At 38.5% G+C, this 25350-nt stretch overlaps 1 protein-coding gene across 2 annotated transcripts in view; it reads left to right on the top strand.

Annotated features, from left to right (window-relative positions):
* Positions 1-25350, top strand: part of HLCS (holocarboxylase synthetase) — a 126834-nt gene that overhangs the window by 15542 nt on the left and 85942 nt on the right. For both annotated transcript variants that reach the window (XM_068144595.1, XM_068144596.1), the window contains one exon: positions 1335-1517. In XM_068144595.1, the coding sequence (XP_068000696.1) occupies positions 1335-1517 (183 nt within the window). The remainder of the gene's footprint in view (positions 1-1334; positions 1518-25350) is intronic.

Genomic DNA, 25350 nt, shown 5'->3' with positions numbered 1-25350 from the left:
GTTCAGAAATACTCTTCAGGTTTCTTTAGAAGTGTGGGGTTTGTCTCTTACCAGTTTATCAGATTAAATCTGCTATCTTATTGGAAACAGTTGTACACAGTAGTATGTTTATAGCTTTGTGTAGGAAGCTTTGCCACCCATGTGCTGTATGCTTGTACTAGAAAATTGATTAGATACTGTTGCTATCCGTTTCTGCAAGTTCCACGGTAAAACCTGCTTTGCTATACTGTTTAAATTGACCCTTCTGCTGTGGTAAAACTTAATACTGCAGAGGTTTTCCCCAGAAAAAGAGCAGTACAGTATAGCTTCAAAAGTCAGATTAAAAGGATTAGTGTGTCATTTCATGATTTCAAATGACTTCCAGTCTGGATTTGAAAAGCCTGATTGTTTTCTCTTCAGGAGACTCACAGTGACATCAGCCAATAAATATTCTGTCACAGGCTTGTTGTTCCCCTTTGTTCAGTACCCTTCTGTTTCTTCTCCATCCCATTTCACCGTATTTCTCTGAATTTCAGTGAGGTAGATTATGTATGAAGGATGAACATCATTAAAATGTGCAGAATTGGTGAAATTAACAAAACTAATTTTCATTAAATGAATATAAGTACAGTAGGGTATAAAAAAACCTCCAACAAACCAACCAAAAAAAAAAAAACCAAACACAAAAGACCACTAAACAAAAAAAAGGTTCTCTAAGGTATTTTTTTGTTCTTCTGCGTTTCATTTCTACTTCTAAGCATCTGCTTCAGCCCTGATCCTTTACAAGCTGCTGTTCTAGGATTCTTAGTTCTTGTAGATAGAAGCATTTTTATAGCTGTACAGATTGCAACTGTGACACAGTAAGGACTTGCTCAGCTTGAGTTCTACATATCTTGTGCAACCTCTCATAAAGCTCTTTCACTTTTAATTTAATTTTGCTCTTGCACAAACCAGAATATGGCCAATATTGCTGTTAGTGACAGGTTGCCAGCAGACATGAAAGTTAGTAACTACTAGTCTGAACAACTCCAGCAGAAGACCAGGATATTAAGATGGGCTACTTTGTGTAGGTATCAGAGAAAATTGTAGTGTACTGGCAGCTGTGATCCCTGAAATAGAACCAGTAAATATACAGTTATTCCCTAGTTTATCAGGATAATAAAGGCTTGCTTGTGTAGATATGATGAATACATGAGAAACTTTTAACCTGTTCTGGTAACACTGAACAATTCAGCAACCACAGTCAGGACAAAGCTGCTCTTGGAGCTGTCATGCTGATCTCTCTCTGCTGTGCTGAAATGTGTAGCACTATCAAAAAAAAATATTTGTAATTCCCTTTGCACATTTCCTGCCAGGCACACTTGGAACTCGATATCAATTCTAAGGATGTCCAAACTGAAGAGGATTTTAATTTGCTTAAGTTAAGCAATAGCAAGAGATACGAAGTTCTCAAGGAGATCCTGGTATCACTTGGCCTGAATTGTGAATTAAGTGAAATGCCTCCATTAACACCTATTGACCTTCTGTCATCTGATGAGGTAAGGCTTCAGCTTACATTTCATTTGTTTGAATATGTCTTGTAGAGTAAATCTTAGTGTTCACTTCAATGCACCTTGTTTCTTACATGGTATTTTTGTTTGGAGAGGTTTAGACATGTATTACAGGTAAGCAAGTTTACTTTCTACACTGTCACTATTTTGTCAGCTGCCGGTAGTAGTTGTGAATTTAGCCACGGGGAAGTTGTGCAAGGTTAATTTTTCAGATATAGTTGCTGTGCTTCTGTTAAGAATTTTTGTGTGTGTTTGCATGCTTCTGCAGAGCCAGAACACAAGGCTGTGATAAGCTACAGAAAGAACCGATTGAAAATACAGGATTTGTTTTTGTTTTAAAATGAGGTAGAAGGTTCTGTGTAGGCTGACAATAAAACCCAAATTAGGGAGAATGGTGTAGCAGATCAAGAATGACTGAACTGAATGAGTGGGGGTGAATGTGTGATTACAGATTAAGGATCTTAAGTCATGATAATGTAGTATTTCCTGGAAATAGAATAGCTTCTTGTAATTCAAATGGTCAGATGATTGTTCTGGACTTTTCAGTCTGAGATGTGTTGCAATGAAGAATTGTGAAGAGCTTTTATACCTGAGTTCCCCTAAACCCAGACATTTCATTTCTGTGCTAATGTAAGGGTCTGCTACTATGGAAATGTATTTGGCTCTGTCATTCTTTTAACTCCTCAAGTAGTTACAGGTTGTTATTAAATCACTTCTAACTCTCTTCTTTGCCAGACTGAATGAACCCAGCTTCCTCATCCTCTTTGTAGAGACATCTTGTGCACCCCTAAACCCCTTGGTTGCTTTTCAAAGAATCCCAAGTAGCAATTCCTTGAATAAGCTGACATCTTGTTTCCCAAGACCCACCCTGCTTTACTTCTCAGCCTTCTTCCAGATCTTGGATTCTTGTGGTGGCTACAGCTCATGCTGCTGTCGGGGACAAAAGGAACAACTGCTCTGCCTGTGAGCAGTAAACTTGTAAAAATTGATTATATATTTTTGTGGGAGATGTGGAAACAAAACTAAAACCCATTTAGCCTTTCTGACTGATATTAAATTTGGTCTTTACAGAAGATTTGTTTAAATCAGATTGAGTAAATGGATAATACTAAACAGATAAATAATAGATTTATTTAACAAATACTTAAATATCTGGGTTTATTTCTTATGAATAGAATAGACTAGATCAGGTTGGAAGAGACCTTCAAGATCATCGAGTCCAACCCATCAACCAATCCAACCCACCTAAACAACTAACCCATGGCACCAAGCACCCCATCAAGTCTCCTCCTGAGCACCTCCAATGATGGTGACTCCACCACCTCCCCAGGCAGCCCATTCCAATGGGCAATCACTCTCTCTGTGTAGAACTTCTTCCTAACATCCAGCCTAAACCTCCCCTGGCGCAGCCTGAGACTGTGTCCTCTTGTTCTGGTACTGGCTGCCTAGGAGAAGAGACCAACATGTGTCGGGCTACAACCTCCCTTCAGGTAGTTGTAGAGAGCAATAAGGTCACCCCTGAGTCTCCTCCTCTCCAGGCTAAGCAACCGCAGCTCCCCTCAGTCTCTCCTCATAGGATTTGTGTTCCAAACCCCTCACCAACTTCGTTGCCCTTCTCTGGACTCGTTCCAGCAAGTCAACATCCTTCCTAAACTGAGGGGCCCAGAACTGGACACAGTACTCAAGGTATAATAATATTAATAATATAATTATTATTAATAAGAATATTAGCAGGCAAATAATCAGATCGCTTGCTGAACTCTTCCTTTCTCTGGCTGTACTCTTTCCCTCTTTCATGATTCTTTTTTCTATGCACTTGCAATTTTCAAACATGCCATGAATAAAAAAAGTGAGCTAATTTCTATCCGAACTTGCCATCTAGTGGCCTATTACAGGGTTGCAGGCTGTCTGTTAAAGAGACATTTAAGATAGCTTTACGACTTCCAGTTACAGTTTATACTGAAACTGACTTTGAAAACACGTTGCTTTTCCACAGGTTGTGGTGCAGGTTTGTTGTCATTGTTTTTGTGTGGTGGGTTTTTTTATTATTGTTTGTTTATTTGTTTGGGTTTTTGTATGGTGTGGTTGGTTTGGGGGTTTGTCTTCTTTTCTTAATGGCAGTTTTTTTTGTGCTAGCGTGTGTAGCCATTGTTTCAATGCCTTTTGCTTTATCCATGGCGTGTTGCCACAATATTGTGTAAGGAGGATGCAATTTGTCTGTTAAAAACCCCCTGCAGTTAATAATGCAGAGATAACATATTAAAATAAATAAGGAGCTTGTAATAGTTTGGATTTCTAGCAAGCTTGTTATTTTCCTCCATGCATCATGTTCTGTGTCCATCATCTTGTTTTCTTAGAGAGCAAGGAGATACCAGAATTGGACCTGAACAGATGAATCATTATTTTGGTTGCTTTTAAATTCTTTACATATGAAATGCTTGTTCAGTTGGCTTTTTCTTTCTGATCTTTAAGTTTCAATTTATAGTAGAGCAGTATGCTGTTCTATGTCATTTCCTTGGTTTCTCTCCCCTATGCCCTTTCCTCCGTCACTTTAGAACTTTCATCAGATTTATTTTCTACTACCTTCTGGACAGAGTAGTAGTATCAGTCAGGGTTGGAAGGGACCACAAGGATCATCTAGTTCCAACCCCCCTGCCATGGGCAGGGACACCCCACACTAGATCAGGCTGGACAGAGCCTCATCCAGCCTGGGCTTAAACACCTCCAGGAATGGGGCTTCAACCACCTCCCTGGACAACCCATTCCAGGGCTTCACCACTCTCATGGGGTAGAACTTCCTCCTCACATCTAGCCTGAATCTCCCCACCTCCAGCTTCATTCCATTCCCCCTAGTCCTGATATCCTGAGGAGTCCCTCCCCAGCCTTCTTGTAGGCCCCCTTCAGATATTGGAAGGCCACAATTAGGTCACCTCAGAGCCTTCTCTTCTCCAGACTGAACAGCCCCAACTCCTTCAGTCTGTCCTCATTAGGTGCTCCAGCCCTCTGATCATCCTCATGGCCCTTCTCTGGACACATTCCAGCATGTCCATATCCTTGTAATAACATCAAATAAAACTTTCTCAACTGTTATTATATGAATAGATAGCTTCTCTTACTTTCTGCCTGAACAATCCTGTATTGTTTTTGCATCATTTTTGTGATGCTCTTAATAATCCCATCAAATTATTATGCTGGTTAGTATAAATTTGATCATTAAGACTTTCAGATCTTCCTGTTTTCTCTCTGGGTCTTGGGTGGTGAATTTTACACCATAATCTTTACCCCTGCTTCCAAGGAGTGGTTTGAAAATTTTTCCCCTTTTTTTTGGATTCCCTTTTTGAGATTTTAGTTTTCAGTATATGTGGAGATCATAGACCTTGAAATAAGTCTTATGTCATGGATTTTAAAAAGCCAATAAAATATGAGGAGAATTTGCATTAGCTTTCTAAGTCTTTCTGAAAATCAGTGTGGATTTAGAATTTGAGGAGACAATTCCTTTAATTCTTTTTAATTAAGAAAAAAAGAAAGGGGGGGGCAAGCTAATTTGGAGAGAAGAGCTGAATGTTGTCTTTGTGTCCAGGATTTAAATATATATATCTTTCGAGGTAGCAATATTTAGGTTACTTATCAGTAGAAAGTTAAAATGTCAAATTGAGATGTCAGACTAGAAAGGATGATTTATTACATTTCTGTGTATTGCAGTTCTCAGATAAAGTTATTGCTGTGATCAAAACCCCCCAAGACATGGGACTCAGTTTCACTAGTATTTTTCTCCTTTTCCCTGTGTTTCTTTTGTTCACATGGCTTTTTCTTAAAATGTCCACAGATTCTGCCAGTCTGAGATGGAAATACTGGTAATATTCTGTCTTCAAATTCAAATGACAGCACTTGTAGATAAATAAGAGACGTGATCATCCATCTGTGAGAGGACTGGTTCATACCATGTAGAATTATGCTAGTCAGTCCTTACCTAGAGCTTCCTTCTGTTGGTGTTGAATGATTTCTGTGACAGTGTGCACTTTTTTTTTCATTCCTGATCTCCTTCCTTGTAAACAGTGATGAGGTAGGGAGCCTGGAAAATAGCAGCACCTGAGGTGACTTCATCACAAGACGTTTTGCATTGAAGCATTCAAGTATGGTTTGCTTCAGTACACACATGGACACGTCAAAATTCTGTTAACTCCAAAAAACTGCATATTGTAATATGGATTATATTATAACTGTATCAATGATATAGTCCTGCAACAACAATGAAGGCAGTGTTTGAACAAAAAGCAATGTAGTGTGAAAGGCAGGTTGCTTGGTGGTTAAAAGTAGAGTTAAACATGCACTACTTGTTGGTATTAAGTGTAATTTTAGAGACAGATATGAATACTAAAACACAGCACCTTTTTCTTTTCCTTGTTCCTTGATTTGGTGTAAAGCAGTTAAGCAAATTGTAGACTTGTACATTACTGTACAATTGTAGACTTGTACATTACTCTGGTGCATGGTGAACTCAAAAGTGTTGAATCAAATGTAAGCCTGTTGTCTGGCACCCATATGTTCAGTACAGCTTCGAGCATAGAGATCTGATTTTTTCTGCAGCTTTGCCTTTAAACACTCAATATTTACTCTTTCACACTGCTGTCTTAAAGGATAATTTTTCAGACATAAATGCTGGGATTGTATTTTATTGCCATCTTCTAGGTTTTAAACCAAGAATTCACTCCTTGAAGGATGAGAGATATTCGTCCTAAGAGTGATTATTTCCATTAGGAAGTATATTACACACACACACACATTTGCTGAGCTGAAGCCTTTTAAACTTGACTACTCCTCAGGCTGTGTTAGGCTGAGTCACTTTTTTCAATATTTTACAAATGGATGGTGGCCAAATTAGGGAATGTGATCTTTGTTACTTTGTCTTGGCCAGTAATTGTGGCTTAAACTCCATTCTTCCGGAGTAGTGAAGAATCAGGATAAACTCACTGGCTGAAGCTTGAAGTTGGGGGTTTTAACACTTGTTTATTGGAAACAGAATAATTTAAAAGTATACTTGAATGAACCTCTTCAATCTCAAACTTTCCTTTAAAGGATACTTTGAGATGCAGAATACTGGGTATGACTGTGTGTTTGAGTAGCTCAGGACACTGTGGCACAATCAGAATTCTGTTGGACCAAATTTATGTGTCTTGAGCTGCAGTTTTGATTCTGTGATGGCATTGGAGGTTTTTAAATTCCAAGTCCGTGATGTCAGCAAAGAGAGTATGAAGTTACTTTATCGTGAATAATCTTTCTTTGAGGATGGGAAACTTGAACTCCCAGCTAACACTATAGTGAACCCAGATTTCAGGGTATGTTTTGAGGCCATTGTTTCTGCAGTATTTCCATGCCTGTTAATGTGTTTTGTAGAACTTGAGATTCAACTATGAAACTTCAAGTTTTTGTTTTGAGAAAAATCAGGGGTAGTTATACTGAAACTTCAAAGCCACAGTTCCATTGCTGTTCAAGTTTTCATCCTTAAAAGTGGACCAAAAATATATAATCAGCAAAATCGGAGACTTATGTTCTTCTATCATCCTCAAAGTGTAATTATGATCCCTACCTGTTTTTAGCCAGTGGGACAAAAAGCAAGAGGCCTTGGGAAGTACTTGTTTTGGAAAGGAAACTTGCTTTTTTCTGTGGCTTGCAAGTAAGCTAAGCACTGAAGAAATGTTGAATGAAAAGCACACAACACAAGATCTGAAAGGATTCTGTTGATCACTGATAAATAGTTTGTCTAACCTTCCCCCCCCCCCCCCCCCCCCCCCTTTTGTTAACAAACTAGGTGTGTTATTTCAGATGAACAGCACATTATTGCAAGAAATGCTTGACCTAGTGTGGGGTGTCCCTGCCCATGGCAGGGGGGTTGGAACTAGATGATCCTTGTGGTCCCTTCCAGCCCTGACTGATACTGTGATACTATGATACTAAATCTTTGTGCTTGCTTGCTTTGTGAGTTTGTCTCTTGGCTAGGAATGAAAATGTCTTCTGTGGCAAAATTGCTTTGGCAAAATAGATACAGCAATGTAAATACATCTGTACCAGTAAAAATGTGTATTTGCTGGAACAACTAATTCTTTTGGGGGAACAGATTTAATGCATGCCATGTGTGGAACTCTCTTTTTGCCATTAAAAACTGTGTTTCTGCTAGGCTGGTTAGGCAGTGCCGTGCATTTGGCAAACCATTTACATTCTGGCAGGTAGTATGCTTTTTCTCTTAAGTGGCTTTCTGAAGACTTTATCTGTAAACCTTAACCCAAGGACTGATAAGAAAGTACTATAAATGAAAAAAATAATAAAAATTGTAATTTAACTTCATGCCCTTTAAGTTTTCCCCATAATAAATTCAGAGTTACTTGTTAGCTTGCAAGACTGAATTGCACGCATATGCAGGGAACGTGGTTTGTGTTTTTCCACCTCCCCTCTTCAAACCATCTTTTAAGTTATTTATTTATTTAATAACAAAACCTGCAAACACCAATTGTAAGCCAAAACTATTTCAGTAGTGTTGTCATTTTTTTGGAAAAGCTCTTTCTGTCCAATGTCTGGATTCTAATAATAATCCCCACTGTTTGCTAGTGCAGGGTCCTGCACCTGGGGAGGAGTAACATTAGGCACCTGTGCAGAGTAGGGGTTGCCCTACTGGAGAGCAGCTCCACTGAGAAAGACCTTGGAGTCTTAGTGGACAGCAAGTTCTCCATGAGACAGCGATGCGCCCTTGTGGCCAAGTGGGCCAATGGTATCCTAGGGTGCATCAAAAAAATGTCTAGCACGTGTCGGGAGGTTCTTCTCCTTCTTTATTTTACCCTGGTGAGACCACACCTGGAGTATTGTGTCCAGTTTGGGGCTCTCCAATTCAAGAGAGACAGACACCTGCTGGAGAGAGTCCAATGGAGAGCCACAAGGATGATTAGGGGACTTGAGCATCTCCTCTCTGAAGAGAGACTGAGACACCTGGAGCTGTTTAGTCTTGAGAAGACTAAGAGGTGATTTCATCAATGTGAATAAACATCTGAGGGGTGGGTGTGAAGTGGATGGGGCCAATCTCTTTTTGGTGGTGCACAGTAAAAATACAAGGAACAATGGATGCAAACTTGAATGTAGAAGATTTCACCTCAACATGACGAGAAACTTCTTTACAGTGAGGGTGACTGAGCTCTAGAACAGGCAGCCCAGGGGGGTTATGGAGTCTCCTCTGGAGACTTTTGAAGCCCACCTGGATGCATTCCTGTGCAGACTACCCTAAGTGACCCTGCTTTTGGTAGGGGGGGTGGACTTGATCTCTGGAGGTCCCTTCCAACCTCTAACATTCTGTGTTTTAAGCATGTGGTTCTGAAGCAATAGATCTGTGTACTGTCTGCTCTCATAGCCAAGCCCCTCCCCAAAAAGATCATGAGGGAAAGTAACTTGTCAGCAGATTCAGCTGACTCCATGATGTTCTCCACCCCTTATTCTATATCAGCAGCAGTTAACATCATACAACATGACATCCATTCAGCATCCATTCTCACTCAAAATGAGTGCTGTACACAACAGATTGCTCCCTGCAGATGCTGTGGAGCTCCACCCTGTTCCAGTACAGTCTGGATCAGTCCATCATTAGTCTAAATTGTGGGGCCCCCAGTTCCAGTGACTCCTCCCACCCCTCCAAGTGAAAGCAAACTGTGACCTGCATTCCAGTGCTTAGCTTCCAATACATCCAGCTCTTGGGATCTCCCTGTCACACCAGATACACAAATATATATTCCACCCCTTATAACTTGATGGTATCAGAGTACAGTGTAGGTCTGTACATGATTAAAGCTTTGTACTCTTGTGGGTTCAAATTGCCAAGCCATCAGATTCATACAGTCCAATAAACCCATTTGTCCCTCTGCTCCATCGGGTTGGAGGCAGGGCCCCTCTAATTCTGAATGGAATCACTTGTGAAGATGCTTTGGAAGCCTCTTCAGGAGGATCAGAAACAGTATCAGCTGAAGCTGTTTGGGGTTTTTTGGTTTTTTTTTGTTTTGTTTTATCTCCTCTCTGACTATGAAACTATGCAAGTTGGTTTTTGTGGGTCTTTTGTTTATGTGTTTGTTTTTTTCACTAACTTTTGGACAAAATTGAAGTGTTTGATGGAGGCTCTTTTTCTTCTGTGCTAACTCAGTAGTCCATGCTTGGGATCTGACAGCTGAGCTATTGTTGATGCTGGTCTCTGTAAATGTGAGGAGACCAATCTCTGCATTTGTTCAGACTTCTCCCCAAAGTTGTTTATTGAAGAAGGGCTGACATGCTGCAAGTATTTTCAGTGCATTCACCAGCACTGCGCGACTCCGGTATTGATCAGCGTCCCTAGCCAGCAGAGCTTTGAATGGTGTTGGCATTCATTAAAATCACGGGGAATCTCTGTTGCTCTTGAGAGCTGGATGCAGTCGTGACTTTAATCCAGCAGCCTCCGTGAGGGAAGGTGCCTTACCACAAGGGGGCACTTGAGAGCTGGATTTAGATCGCACGCAGCAAAGTGAAAAAAGGGGAAGGGATGGAAAACATTTTATGCGGAGTGTGTTGTGTGTAGATTTGCATTAAAGTAGCCTTGCGTGTTTGCAGCGATTGCCCTGTGTAATATAGCCTCAATTTTAAACCTCAGCTTTTAAAATTCCACAGGAATCGATGGTATGTCGTGTCAAAATACAGTAAAACATTTTCAATTAAGAAATCTTGATTGGAGAGAAAGGAGACTCCAAATGTGGAGCCAAGTAATTCCAGGTGGTTGTTAAAGCTACCTTTTGCTTTTCTGTTGTTTACCTTCAGGAAATATTTGCCATCTATTTGGGGGAAGGGGAAAGAGAAATCTGTCAAACATTCCCTTTGTTTTGCAGTTGTCTAGTTAAAAGATGTGTTTTCTTTTTTGCATGAAGCAGCAAGCATGCTGTTTGTGTTAAACAACCACACATCACATTTGTAGGCACATAATAATGAATAGCATACTTATGTTCCATTATGGTTTGTAAGCAATTTTTTGGCTGTGTATTGATTCAGTAGATGTTTTCTAACATCATTTGGAAAATGCAAGAAGCTTTGAGGAATGAAAGCAAATATCTTGTTTATAGTAGTCTCCATAAAAAGGGTCTTTATGCTGCTGTGAAAACTAAAAGTTAATGCTTTTGTACCAAGTAGCGTTTAATCTTATTGTGGAGCTAGCTCTGATATGAAATTATGTGCTGGCATCTGACCAAAGTGCCACTCATTGAAGTGGAATTCTATCATGTTTCCAGGCTTGCTTCAAGTCAGTGGTCATGATACTTCACAATAATTTTCTTTACTAAGCATGTTTTTTCTGTACTTGTAGAGAATGGAAAATTCTATTATCCTGTCAGGATGGCTGATATATATTACACATTTAAAACATTTGTGAGCTTGGTGTTCACGTCTTCTGCTAACTTCTCACTCCTGAAATGACAGACAATAGCTTTATGGGGTGGGTATTTTTGGGTGGGTTGGTTGGTTTGTTTGTTTGTGGATTTGTTTGGTTGGTTTTTGTTTTGGGTGTGGATTGCTCATAGAGCATTCCCAGCCAGTGTTTGAGGCAGAGTTTTCTTAGTTTCAGTTTGTCTTGGGAATCTAAATTAAACCAGTAAAATCCACAGGTTTTTTGCAGGCTAATTCAAATTCATGTTGTATGTGTCTACCACAGGCACACATTCTATCATAATGTGAAGGCTGGTATTTTGTTTCAGTGCTCAAAAGTTGTAACTGAGAAACCTTTTGGAGTCAGGGTTCATGGTACTGCCTTTGAGCAGATGGGTGATTTAGATAGCAAGAATCCATAACTTGTGGCAAACACTCTGGAGATCCATGGCAATTTGGCATCAGTTTGTTTATTATGACCTCACTGGTAGAGATCTGACAAAAGTGGAGTATTTCCAAACATAAAAAAGCTTGAGATTCTCTGACTGTCAGTGGGGCCTGTAGCTAATTTATGTAAGTGAGACTGGGAAAATGAGAACAGGCTTGGCATCAGCTGGAGTGCTGTGAGATGCTATCATGTTACCATTGCTCAGAAATGACGATACATTTCCACAATGGGAAATAATAATAGTGCCTATCTGACAGTTTAATTAGTGCTTCTTTTTTATCCTTACTTCTAAACAAATTATGGCTAGACGATGTAACGTTGTGTATTTTAATTAAAGGGGAAAGTTGAATAACAATATGCCCAAAACGAAATAGAAATATGTCCTTGTTTTGCTCACCAAAACAATAATCAAATAAAACTGCAGACTTGGCTGGTTTTGAAACAGTGCATTTACCACATTGAAGTCTTCTGAATGTATTTCTTTGACTCTTAGCAGTTTTTGACAGTTCAGTTACACAGTAATGGTATCGGAACAAAACATTGTCCGCAACACCAAGTTTATCACTGAAGTTTATCAAGCAGTATTTATTGGGGTAAATTAAGATGGGACTTTAGTTAAAGTTGCCATTAATTCAAAGAGCATTCCAGTATTCTCAGAGTTTGTTGTCAATGAAGATGAAAACTGTCAGCATTTCTTAGGGAAGGGACTGACTTGGAGACTTTCTGTTGGGTTTATCACTTGATGGTGCATTTTAAGAAATTATTTGGGGTTTCTGACATTTTGAGGAAGTCTTGAAATTCCAGGTGCAGTGGGAATGGAATTTGGCATTTGACTATCTGGCTGACATTATGCAGTTCTTTAGTGAAAAGCTGATTAAAGAGCAGCTGTTAGGCTAAATCAGAAAGTTTGCTGTAGTTTCTACTGGAACTGCTATGTGAAAGCTTTTTTTTCCGCTTGGATTGTAGTTTGTCTTCGCAACAAGGCGAGTGTGTTCCAGTTTAGTAAACCGCTGTGCTCGGTTACTTGGCAGTTGTGGCGCTGACACTAATTACAAAGGATTTGCATGAATATTGAAGGAAGGTTTTCTCAGAAAAAAGATCATAAAAAAGTCTTGTTCTGTCTGTTTTTACGGTATGTGTATTTTTCTTCCGTCAGTAAAAGCATTTGTGAAAGTGCTGTGTAGCTACGTCCGTCAGGGCAACCTGTATTCTTACAGATTATACAGAGCTGTGCCTCACAGGACTGCATGTTTTAATTTTAAAAGTTTCAGCTGGTCACAGTTATATATATGCCAGCATTTCCTTTTGCAAACACTAGAGGATCCAGAACAGGGATAAAGTTCTGTACTTAGGTATGGCGCTACGTCAGTATGTAATTATATATTCAGACCTGTGTAAGTCTGTGTGTATGTTTGTCTCTTAATATGTTGGGGGTTTTGAAGTCCATATATAATCTTATTAGCTGTATTGGCAACCTGAAGTTTTAGAAATGGTCTTGTTTCTTTTCCCCTTCCTTAATAAATACATGAGATAGTAGACAGTCTGAAAGTGACACAGGCCCAGAGAAGACGACTGACCTTGGCGAAGAATGAGAAAAATTGAAACGGGAGTTATTCCTCTAGTGTGTAAATTACAGCATGCTCCTTGACTGATGAGGGTAAGAACTTTTATGAGAGAGAAAAGCCTCAGGAGGAACAGGTAGTGCATCTAGTTTGATACCAGATGAAAGAGAAGACAGTCACCATGTGGGAGGGGGAGAGAGGGGAATGGGGCAACAGCTGAAGAGGCAGAGGTAAGGAGCAAGAATTGACTGCATATAAAACAACTTGAATTACTCCATTTTCTAGCATTGCTACAGCTGCTAGTTATAATGCATATCTAATAATTTTTAGCTATAAAATCTGTGCTACTTCAGACTGATCGTTTCACTAAGATGTAAGATGAAGCAAAACATTGATTTTTACAGCTTGTTTTACAGAGAATCACTTTCTTTATCTAGTGTGTATTATTTCTCAAGTGTGTACTAAATGGTTCTATCGAACTTAAGTGTTTTAAGTGCTACTTCAGAAAACACTTCAAAATATACTTCTCAACTTGTGAAACCTGAATATGTGCACAATTAAAATGGTTGTTAAAGCCAAACCTTATCAGGTTTGAGTCAGTATTGAGGAGACTAGTACGATCTGTCTCTACTTGTGTAAACGCCGGCAAGAATCTTTACTGCAGTTTAAGAGCAGTAGTGGCTGTGATAAATTTGAAATATTTGCACATGGTGAGAACCAACAGAACAATAGATCCATTACATAATTTAACTTTTCAGAAGTGAGTGCACAGACTGCTGAGTCTCAAAGCTTTCTTCAAACCACCTACATCTAGATTTTTTTTTTCTCAGCTTCTTGCCCTGCAATATAGACTTCGAATAAAGTGAATACCGTGTTTTGACAACTAGAGAGAGAGTATCTAAGTAAAGATAAGGTGATTTTTATTTCTTGAGATCCAATTGTGAAAGGAAATATGAGCATAATGTGTATTACTCAATACTATGCATACATTTTCTTCTTCTGTTATATCTTTTGTGATGTTATACTTGCACAAAGTGATCGGTTATAATTGTTTTTCAACTGATGAAGTAGATTATAACTTCATTAGAAAACATTTTTTCATACTATAAAGTTTTTTTTTGAAAGGAATAGCAATATTCAGTTGGAGAAATCATATCCCCATTGCACCCATTTAAAGAATTGTGCCTGAATGCTCTCCACCTATTGTAGAAGGACAGCTTCTAGAAATTGGAAAACATCTTAAGATCCTCCGAATTTTAAGATGGAAACAGCTACTTCGTGGAAGGGATGTCTCAGCATTTCTGTGTAGTCAGAAATGATGAAAATTAATTCCAGTTGGTATTTCTGAACTTCTTTTGCAAGATAAGGAAAAAGAACTGCCTTTTGATGCATAGTAATCAAGATTCAAGCAAAGAACTGCATACAGCGTGTTTCTTACTTTAGAACTCATTACATGAAATAAGCAATTACCACAGCATTTCTTCTGAGGTGGAAAATAGACTACTTCTGTTTTTTCTTTCCAAACTGGAATTGTGGGTATGACAAATAGTTTATATACTACAGCTACCTGAACAGGAGCTGCAGAAATTAAAGGTGTCTAGTTAGTTTTCTATTTTGTTGGACTGCTTTTTACATGCTAGTTTATTAATACAATGTATTGGCCCATTCAAAAGAAAATACAGTAACAGAAAGCAAACACTTACTCTTATTTTTTGCTTCCTATAGAGGGCCACTTTCACAAAGTTACCATAAGCAGTATGAGCTGCTAATTGCCATAAATATTTGAGCTGCTTGTTTGAGCTCCTGAGGCCTGAAAACACTTGAAGTTATACTTCTGTCGTTATTTTAAATGAGCATAGTTGATATCAGGAATGTTTTATCAGGAAGACTCCCACTGAGTCTTCACTGGGAGAATACTTCATGGAAGCTACAAAGCTCTTTGGCTCACAAATTCTTGTGATGTAGATTGCTAGAAGAGGAGATAAGTTACCTTGTGCTCACTCTGTTCTTGTGAATCTGCTGCTGGCTACTGTTGGGGAAAAGGTACAAATTTAAAGGGGCATACTGTATTGATATGGCTGCTGCTTTGTGTTTATATTCATATTGCTTGAGCAGCCACGGCTTTTGACAAGAGCTGCCCCTTTCTGCTTAGTGTTAGTTATTTAGTCATTTGAAAGACTGCTTCTTCAGGTCTTGCTATTTTGGGAATGTTTTCCTCCTACCTGTTTTTAGCTATAGGCAACATCTGGGAAGCAACAATGTTAATTTGGTATATAAGAACGGATAGCTGTGAGAAGGATATCTCCATAAGGATAGCTGTGAGAAGGATGTCTACAGCAACTGTTTCCTTTTGGAGGTGGGAGTGGACTTCAGTATTCTTTTAAAGTGTCTTCAACCTTTCTTCTATCCTACGTGATCCATTCTACTGATGACCTTCAATCTGTAGTCCAGGAATAACAAATTAGGCATTCTGGAGCTACAATATACCTTACTATAATTAATACTATTCTTAATACTCTATACAAGACAATTTCTCCCCTTTTTCAAAGATGTCTCTTCCTCTTAGAAGCGTGAGGTAATTTCCTGCTAGAATGTTGCTTTTGCAGCCGCTGTCACTTTCCTGAATCTTTTGTAATAATACTAGCTTGACAAACTGAAAGTATACGTCAACGTTTCAACTCAGAATTTAAATAATAATTGCTTTGTTCTTAGTCTCCTATCTACCTGGCTGTGTTCAAGAACTGGTAATCCAAACTGTCCCTTCTTAACCAAGAATAAATTACTCATCAGATGTCTCAGACCGAGTATACAGACTTTGCAACTTGAGTTCAGTAATTTGTGTGGAACTATTCTGGTGATGCCTTTTAAGCTAATTTTTGACTGAAACTTTTCCCCTCAAGACAACTTGGTTTTAGATGTTAATCCTCTGGTTTGGGACTATTAATTTAAGGGTCTTCAACAAAAGTGGTGCATATTTAATCAGTTAAATGTTCGTGTTTGAGGTGGATGTGTGCAGAGCTGTTTTTTAGTCTTTCAAAGCTTTTGCATCATTCTCACACGCTCTTGACTTTAGAAGTGTAGTCTGAGTAAGATGTTGTAGTTCAGTAAGATCCTCTTGCCCAGACCTTGGCTATTTTTCGTTTTAGTGTTACGAGAGAGTTCAGTAGTTTCAATTCTACCACTTTCTGTGGTCATTCAGGAGCTTGAAAATGCGTGGTACAGCCATCTGCCTTGGGGGTTGGAATCTGCTTTCACTCACTGACTGCTGACCTAAGCTCTACTGTTACTCCACTTAAAAGTTTGAGACTGGCACTGGAGTCACTAACTATTGCAGCAGACTACATTAGTGCCCATATGCAGCAAAGCATTTACTGTTTATACAGTTTTCACCAAGTATTTCCCTAAGTTTACAGCTTGTTGTTCCATCTAGAATGCTGCCCCCAAGATATTTCCTTACCTGGGTTAATACTAATTTTTAATGGGAAAAAAAAATCTTAAAAATGAAGACATGTTTTTTAGGTGTGCTGTTCAGCTCAGTGATAAAATAAAGTAAGAGTATGTTTCCAAGTATTGTGCTTGGATCTCATTAAATGAGTTTTCTTTTGACTACCTTCTCTATGCAGTCTTACCATTTGCATTAGTGAATATTGCAAAATTTTGTTTGAGAGGTTGGATCTTCCCTGAACAGCAATGCATCATAAATATCCCTAAGCACAGAAATAGGTGATTATCCTCAGAGATAAGAGAATCCAAAGTCCTTCAGAATAAAGAGAATTCTCCTGGCTGCCTGTATTTTCCTGTTGACTGATTTTCATACATTGTCTTACTCTCGAGTCTGCTCTTGTTTGCTTCTTCGAGCCTTTGTATTCCAGAGTCACTCCTAAAACCATGAACTTTAGTCATGAGCTTTGACTCCTGCTGCGTTGTCTGCAGTACTGTAAGCTCTGTATGCCATATGGAGTCTTCTGGAGTAGAAGTTAGTGGTGTATGTAACTTGATTAAAGTGAATGCAGCCCCAAATACTGTATTTCCCCCCCCCCCCCCCCCCCATGTTTAATAAGAAAAAAACCTCTAGTTTGTGACAAACTGAATATTACTGAGGCTTCATTCAGAGTTCTTGATATTAATATAAAAATTTGACATAGCTGTTTATGATCTGTTTTGTAAGTGTGAAATTTTTTTATAGACTCAGCTAAATAAAAATAATTGGTTTACTTTTTTAATAATCCCATTATGTCATGCTAATGTGTTGGGTTTTTTTTTAGGATCTTTGAATAGCAAGGAGATCTTGGCAATAGTGAAAGTTGGTAGTTATTATCTTAATACTGTTTTATTTATCTTCAGAGTACCAAGCATGTTCTTGCTGTTACAGCATGTAATGTTTAATAAATTCTTCATTTCTAAGTTAGAAGTTAGCACCTTTTAGTACAATTTTGTTTGTAACTGCTTTGTCAACTCAAATGTGTTTTGGGAAGGATTATAAAAGATATGATACATCTTGAACGGGAACTGTGCAACGCTGGGGACATAACTGCATTGTAATCTCTGAATTGTGGTACGTGTGGAAATGTGTTGTGGTTTCGCCCTGATATTCCACAGGCCTTTTAAGCTCAAAAACCCCTACAGTGTGACAGAGTTGGGAGTTCTTGCTCGGAAGAGGCAAACCCAAGGTACAGCTGAAATCGTGTCGTTTGAATTTAATGCATGTTTGCATTGCTTAGAGGAGAATCTTTGGCTCCTGTTACACTGTTCATGAACTCCTAAATTCTCTCACATTTCAGGTATATAAACCTGTTGAAAGGCAAAAGAAACCTGATGGAAAACCTTAAACAGAGAATTGTATATTATTGGTGCTAAGAAAAAATATTTTCTTAGGGTTTATTTTCTTAACTCCTTCTGCTACTAATTCCAAGATTTTCAGTAAACAATTTTATCTTCAGTTTTTAATTAAAAAAAAAGAAGTTTTCTACTATTATATGATAGCTGTTTAGCAGAACTAGTTGTACCAGCTGAATATATTGCATCTAATTTATTACCCTGTTAGCTGAGAACAAAATTCTTCTGTATTTTTTTTTTTCCTAGTCAGTATAGAATACTTTTGAGAGTAATTTAAATGTATACAACATTTAGGGTTGGATTTATATCTTAATTTATTTTTCTAAACAGGACCTTCATTTTTTTCTCTTTTTCTCACTTTAATATACATAATGTTCAGATTTGAGTGCAAAAAAATGGAATGCCTTTTCCCTTCTGCCTGGTTTCCTTATACTTATTTTTAGCAGGGTTGCACATATGCTCAATTTACTGTGCACTTTTCTTCAAGAAAATAACAACAGTTCTGTTACAAAGTAGGTGTCATGAAGAATTAAATGGCCAAACCATAATTTATCACACCTTTTTCTGGTAGGATAAATCAACACCTACTAATCCTCTGATTTATCAGCCCTTTCATTGCAATGCTCATTTTTGTGAAGTGTTATGTAGTGATGTTATGTCAAAGGTAGACCTTGTTCTTATTGATCCTTTACCCTCAAAGTCAGCTTTATAGTCTGTTGCAGCTGAAGTACCCTAATTACTGTGCTGTGTTATGATACCATTTTACCTTGCATATAGTGTTTTAATTTCTGAGGTTAAGAGCTACAGACTGCTAAATGAGATTTGGTCCTCTAATTTTTAGTATCATTTAGTTTAAACCAAATCTTTGTTCTGGATGTTACTAAATTGTACTAAATGTGGGGGGTGGTGTTGATGCATACCATCTTTGTTTGTTTCTTTTTGTGTTTCTGTTCATGTGCTTAAATGTAGTTCTATGGTAAAATGCAATTACTTTTTTTTTTTTTTAAGTATGTTCGGTTTAAAACCTGGTTAAATTCAATCCTTTAGTGATTCTCAATAGAGCTGAAAATAGTGGGAGAGGTTTTGACATCCAAGAACGGGCTTTTGCATTGAAAAGTTTTCAAAGAAGATTTGAAATTGACTTGGCAACTGCTTGTGAAGGATTTAATCCTCTGGTGTTTAATATGTCTCTTACTCTGCTGCCTGCATCAGAAACCCAGCCATTTGTCTTCTTGCTAAACTGCTGAGCCTGAACCTGTTTTTTTCAACTTGTGTAATGCGTTTCTGGTGCAGTTGTATTAGAGGAGTTCTTGTTGTTGTTGTAGGTGATCACGGAGCTAACTTGTTCAGTGTATATTTTAGAATATTCTAAAATAGAATTCCAGTTATTTATTTATTTGAACCTAAAACACAGACGATTTTAAACAACTTCTGTTTTTATTACAAACCTTGCACGGTTTTCAAAATCAGCATAAGGTACAGTAAATTAGTCCAATGTTATAAAATACTGCTTCATCAAATTAAGGAGTTTTTGTTTGAGCAGACTTTTGGCCTTTCAGATTGGAATATGGCTCTCCTTCATATGTAATGTGCTTTTTTCCACATGCATGGACGGCTTCAGGGTTTTTTTTTTTTTAAAGATATGCATTCAGTTCTGGATGACGTTTAGCCTTTGACCCAGCCACTTTCTTACAATAAACAGTTTGTTGATGAGAGCAGCTGCTGGGAAGATTGCTTCCAGACTGTTCTGCTGCAGCTGAGTAAGAAAAGCAAAAGCCGGGATGCACCTTACAGCATCGCTCTGCTGTCCTACTCGTTCCTCTGCTCAGCTCTGGTTTGCGTGGAGGACAGTGCAGTGGGGCCTTCTGCAGCTGGTTCTTTCCCATGACTGCAAAGGCTGTTTTATAGTCAGGAACCATACATGGTAGTGCTTTATCAAAAGAGGAATCAAACCAAACATGTTCTGCTTAGGGCAGCACGCCTTTGTTTGTTTGTTTGTTTTATTGTTCCATCCTTTTAAGAATTAGTGATAACTCTTTTTTTTTGCATGTAACAATGCAGAAAAAATGCAATTGCCTCATTTCCTGTATTTGTTCAGCATGACTGAATGATAGCATGTGCCTTCAAGCAACCTAATACCTAAGCCTAACGCTGTGCTAAAAAGCCCAGAGAGATACTGATAGAACAAAATGGACATGTAGACTAGTTTTCATTTTCATTGCTAATTGATTTCTTATTTCTAGCCTTATTGCCAACATTATTTTCGTTACAGAAGGTAACATTTGATACATTTTTCATTAGTTGGTGAATTCTGACCTAGGCCCTGAAGTCTGGCTTTAGAATAGACTGCTGCACATTGGATAAATTAATTTTCTGCCTACATGCAGTGCTTTGTAAAGCTGAATTTAATTTTGGATTCATATTTAGACACAGATTTATGAGCAGTTACTGGGCATGTAGAATAGGAGTGGGTTGAAATCTAAGGCGCTTCACGTTCAAAGAAATGTGACTGTAGTAAAAAGGATAAGGATACCTTGCCATACTTTGCTTAAAAATCTTTCTCATTTTTGGACTAGATATTCCACATAGCAGTTGGCAAGGTGGACCCAGTTCTATATGTGACTGTTTTTATTCACCATACTGCTGAAACGGTGCACCGATGCACCGTGTAACTGTTTATGTAATGTAATACTTGGTTTTTAAAGACACACTGAAGAGTGGAGACGTAAGGAACTTAGTCACTGGAATGATCTCTCAGAAATTATTACCTTTTTCTTGCCTCTTTTGAGAAGGTATATTGCAGACTGGAGTAACTACCCAAACCACTGGAGACTCATAAAATTCCAGTTGGTTTTGAGTTTAAAAAGTTAGCAAACGCCACCAATCTTTTCTAAATGCCCTTCCATATTTTATGCAATTGCCTCATGTTTGTATCTGAGTTTAGGAAATATGAAAATATTATTAATAAAATGAAACAGATTTCCCAGTTATGTTGTATCCTGAGAATGTGTAGTAAATGTTAGCTGAGGAACTATCAAAGTTCATGAGAACATGGAATGAGAATGCACCACAGTTGTACTACAATAAAATCTTTATGAAGGTCTTTAGAGGATGGTGAAAGGAGGGAGTGGAGAATGGGGGATTTCTCTCCTTCCTATGATTTTTATACTATGAACTAAAGCACCAGTCATTAAAATAATGGCTTTCTGAATGCTGAAGAGAGTAAGGTGGATGCACAGACTCTCCCCTGATTTCATCTAGAGGGGTGATCTCAGCTAAAATACATCTTCCTATTAGTAAATATGCAAAACAAATGAAAATGTAAATAATCTGAAGCTAAATTAGAATCAGCCAGTGGGGTCATGAAAGGAAGCTACCTAGCTTGCTTAGTTTTTAATCTATTTTCTTGAACAAGGACTAAACTTTGAAATTAATTATAAGCAGTTAATGTTAAGAGAAAAGTTTTATATATGCTTTTTAAAAAGGAATTTGAGTGCTTCATATATTTCAAATTAGTTTTTGATTGTGCTGTAAATAGACATTGCATTTTAGTGTTCTGTTTCTTCCTTTTGTTATTACAAAACCTGTCTTCACGCTTATTGTTAAATCTAAAAGACCAGCTGTTGAGGATTCTAGGCTCCGATGTGTAGTTTGGTGATTGTTATTACATGTTAATGAAGTCTGAGCAGCATTGAAATAATGACCATCTAATGCCATATCTTAACCTGGCTGGCTGGTTTGAGATGCTGGCTTTGACTCATACAAATCAATACATCAGTGATCTACAGCTTTTCAAAGCCCTGATGAACCAGTAGAGGATGTCCACTGCAACTTAATTACCAGCATAGCTTTTTTGTGAGAAGGAAGAGCAGGCCTACTCTTTCTCTCTTCTAGTTCCTCTGTCAAAGCTGTGATCACCACAAAGATTTTGATCTTCATCTGATCTGTCAAGGTCATACTTGTTTCTCTATCCTTTGTGTATTTTCCAGCAGGTGTTTTGCTGCCATTTTATTTTTTTTTAACATTTTTCTGTATAATGAAGCATGAACAGGATTTTAAAAGGGGGCTATTAGGAAACTCTCACCTGCGTCAGATCCCAACATACGGCATTATTATAGAAAGTAAAAACACAGAAAGCAGAATCAGAAAAGCATTTTGTGTCCTTCATTAGTCAAAACTGTCCCCCAAAGTGTTGCCCACTTTTGCTAATAGCTGACTTTTCCTGCTGCTGACTTTCTAAATCACTAGCCACTGTAGACATGTTTTTTGCTGGCACTGGCCTACTGCTTACTACTGCATTGGACTTCAATTTGTTTCTGTTGGATTCAAGTGATGCTGTGGAAGCTTTCCAGTAACTAAGTTAACACCTTTTAAACCGTTGAGCAAAGCTGTGCAACACAAAAAGAAGAGATAGATATAGATACAGATATAGATATGGATATAGAATTTTTTTGGTAAGACATCCATATTTTTGTATACTAAAACTGAAATCAGATTCCAAATGCCATAGACTTTCTGTTAGAAGTTGGTCTTTTCTGTCAATGCTACTATAGAATTCATGTGAAATATGCTTGAGATCATACCTGAAGCATATAATACTCAACTGAAAGCAGCCAATTAAGAAGAAAAGGGGGGGGGGGGGGGGGAAGGTTATCTATTGGAGGTGTGATATGTATAAATGTCTTTGTGCTTTAAACGTGCTCCTCCAAAAGACTGGTACTCGTTACCTGTGTAATCGTCACTTGTTTGCAGTTAATAAATGTGTGTGTGTGGTTTAATCATATCAACTGATAATACATGAATCAATGCATGAACCGCAGACATTGTGAAAGTCCAATGAAGCAAAAATAATAGCTGTACTTCATTGGAATTGGCTAGGTTTTGTGTAAAGGAAGGAGATAAATTGTTAAGTCATATTCTAGCTTTGTATCCTGGAAGCCAACACTTGGCTTCATGTACTCAAGAAGCATCATCTGAAATAGCATATTATATTATAGTGACAATATTGAGTCATCAGGTAGAGCATCAGTAGTTAAAAATGTCTGGGTTTTCCTCCCAAGAAAGGAGAGACTCGATTGATGTATACTGGTTGTTTGGTTTATGGCATTATATTTTTAACTTCTATTTAGTTTTGATTCCATGTTTTTAACAAAAACCCAAAATAATTTAGGCTGTGGCTGAATTTTGTCTTAATAAAGAATTCTGTTGATACAGAGTTTAAGACCTATCATAAAGAGCTTGGTGGAGCAGAGCAGCTCCCAAATCACAAAACATTAGAGGTTGGAAGGGGCGTCCAGAGATCAAGTCCAACCTCCCTGCCAAAGCAGGATCATGTAGGGTAGTCTGCACAGGAATGCATCCAGGCAGGTTTTGAATGTGTCCAGAGGAGGAGAATCCGCAACCTCGCTGGGCAGCCTGTTCCAGTGTTGCTCACCCTTTACTGGGAGAGACACTTGTATCTGTGTATATATGAACATACATGTGAAAAGAAAGAAGATGCCTCAAAATTATATATATAATGTAATGTAAGAAAGAAGTCTTGTGTTTGGGCCTATTTTAAACCATTGTAACTGAAAGTTTGTGCTCTGTGCTTAAGTCTCATTGGTTGATAGAGCCCAGGTGCAAATAAAATCTTCTCCATAAGGAGCTGTAATTTTCTGTTACTTTATACCACAACCAAGAAGGGTCTATATACAGCTGTTTTTTTTCTTTCTTACATCTCCTCCTTTTCTCAGTCTCAGCTGCAAAATAAGCATTAAGGTAAAAATGAAACTAATGATTACAAAAATAAAAATCATTTCAAACAGCTAAAGAAAACTTCTGTTATGTATCAGTTTCTTCACCCACCTGACCAAACTCCTGAAGTCATGGAAAGCAGATATTATGAAAACAAGTACAGCCTTTACTCCTTCTTTATGTTACAATTGCTGTTAAAACTGTAGTTCAATAACTTGCAGTGTCAGATCTTGCTTGATGCAGTTACCCCTAATAAACCTTTGTGCTTGTCAGTGAAGGAGATGAGTGCTACATAGTATGCAGTAGCCTAACTTTCTTACCCTATGAATGTTGTGAATTAACATCTGCTACATCTACCTGCCCACTCAGAACAACTTCATTCAGTGACATTTTCAGTCTGACAAAATTCTGTTTGTCCTTGGCCTGGATCAGTGAGGCTGTAACTGCTTTGAAATTTCCTCTCTCTCCACCTCGAGTACTGTGTCCAGTTCTGGGCCCCTCGGTTTAGGAAGGATGTTGACTTGCTGGAACGAGTCCAGAGAAGAGCAACAGAGTTGGTGAGGGGTTTGGAACACAAGCCCTATGAGGAAAGACTGAGGGAGCTGGGATTGCTCAGCCTGGAGAAGAGGAGACTCAGGGGTGACCTTATCACTCTCTACAACTACCTGAAGGGAGGTTGTAGACAGGCTGATGATGGTCTCTTCTCCCAGGCACCCAGTACCAGAACAAGAGGACACAGTCTGAGGCTGTGCCAGGGGAGGTTCAGGTTGGATGTTAGGAAGAAGTTCTATACAGAAAGAGTGATTGCCCATTGGAATGGGCTGCCCGGGGAGGTGGTGGAGTCGCTGTCATTGGAGGTGTTCAGGAGGAGACTTGATGGGATACTTGGTGCCATGGGTTAGCTGTTTGGGTGGGTTGGATTGGTTGATGGGTTGGATGCGATGATCTTGAAGGTCTCTTCCAACCTGGTTTGGTTTATTCTAAATAAAACTGTTTATTCTAAATACTTCCGTCTGGGAAGATTTGAGTTGTGCTTTGGAGTGCTGAGGAAGAATTCATTAGGAACTACTCACCACGTCTTGCTGTCAATTTAGTGCTTTTCCCCTTTGGCTAATGGTAGGGGTTTTTGTCGGTGTTTGTTTTGTGTGTTGGTTTTGGGTTTTTTTTTTGTGTTTGTGGTGGTTTGTTTGGTTTTTGTTGTTGTTGGGTTTTGGCTTTGTTTTACGGTGCATTGAAAACACATTTGTGCTTTTACCATTTGAAGTATAGGTAGAAAAATTTTTTTGTAAGCACAGAGTTTGTAGTTGGAGCATTTTATCTGTGAAAAGCTGATGAAGTCTCTTGTTGGCAAGTTGTTTGGTTGACATGTCAAATTTCATTCTTACTTTCAGAAAGAAGGCAGTATCTTGGCTCTAGAGAATGTACACATAAAATGTGATTTGAAAAATGGACAGTTTTATAGGAAATTGAATTTAGCTTGACTCAGTTCCAAAACTGATGCAATAATGATAAATTACAATTTCAGAGTATATTTTTAGTACCTGTATCTCTGTGAGGAGGAAAGACTGAGAAACACTGGGGCTGTTGAGCCTGGAGGAAGAGAAGCTCCAGAGGGGATCTTCTCAGTGTTTACGAATACCTTAAGGGTATGTGCCAAGAAGGGGCCAGTCCCTTTTCACTTGTGCCCAGTGCTGGGATGAGGGGCTAATGGGTACAAGCTGGAACATAGAAAGCTCTGCCTCAACATAAGGAAAAACTTTGTTACTGTGAGGGTGATGGAGCACTGAAGCAGGCTGTCCAGAGAGCTTGTGGAGACTTTCAAAAC

The sequence above is a fragment of the Melanerpes formicivorus genome, unplaced genomic scaffold (genome assembly GCF_026170545.1).
Source record: "Melanerpes formicivorus ecotype bairdi unplaced genomic scaffold, bMelFor1.0.p_v2 SCAF_11, whole genome shotgun sequence".
Lineage (NCBI taxonomy): Eukaryota > Metazoa > Chordata > Aves > Piciformes > Picidae > Melanerpes > Melanerpes formicivorus.
Note: the sequence above shows the minus strand (reverse complement) of the source record. Positions and strands in the feature narration are given on the sequence as shown.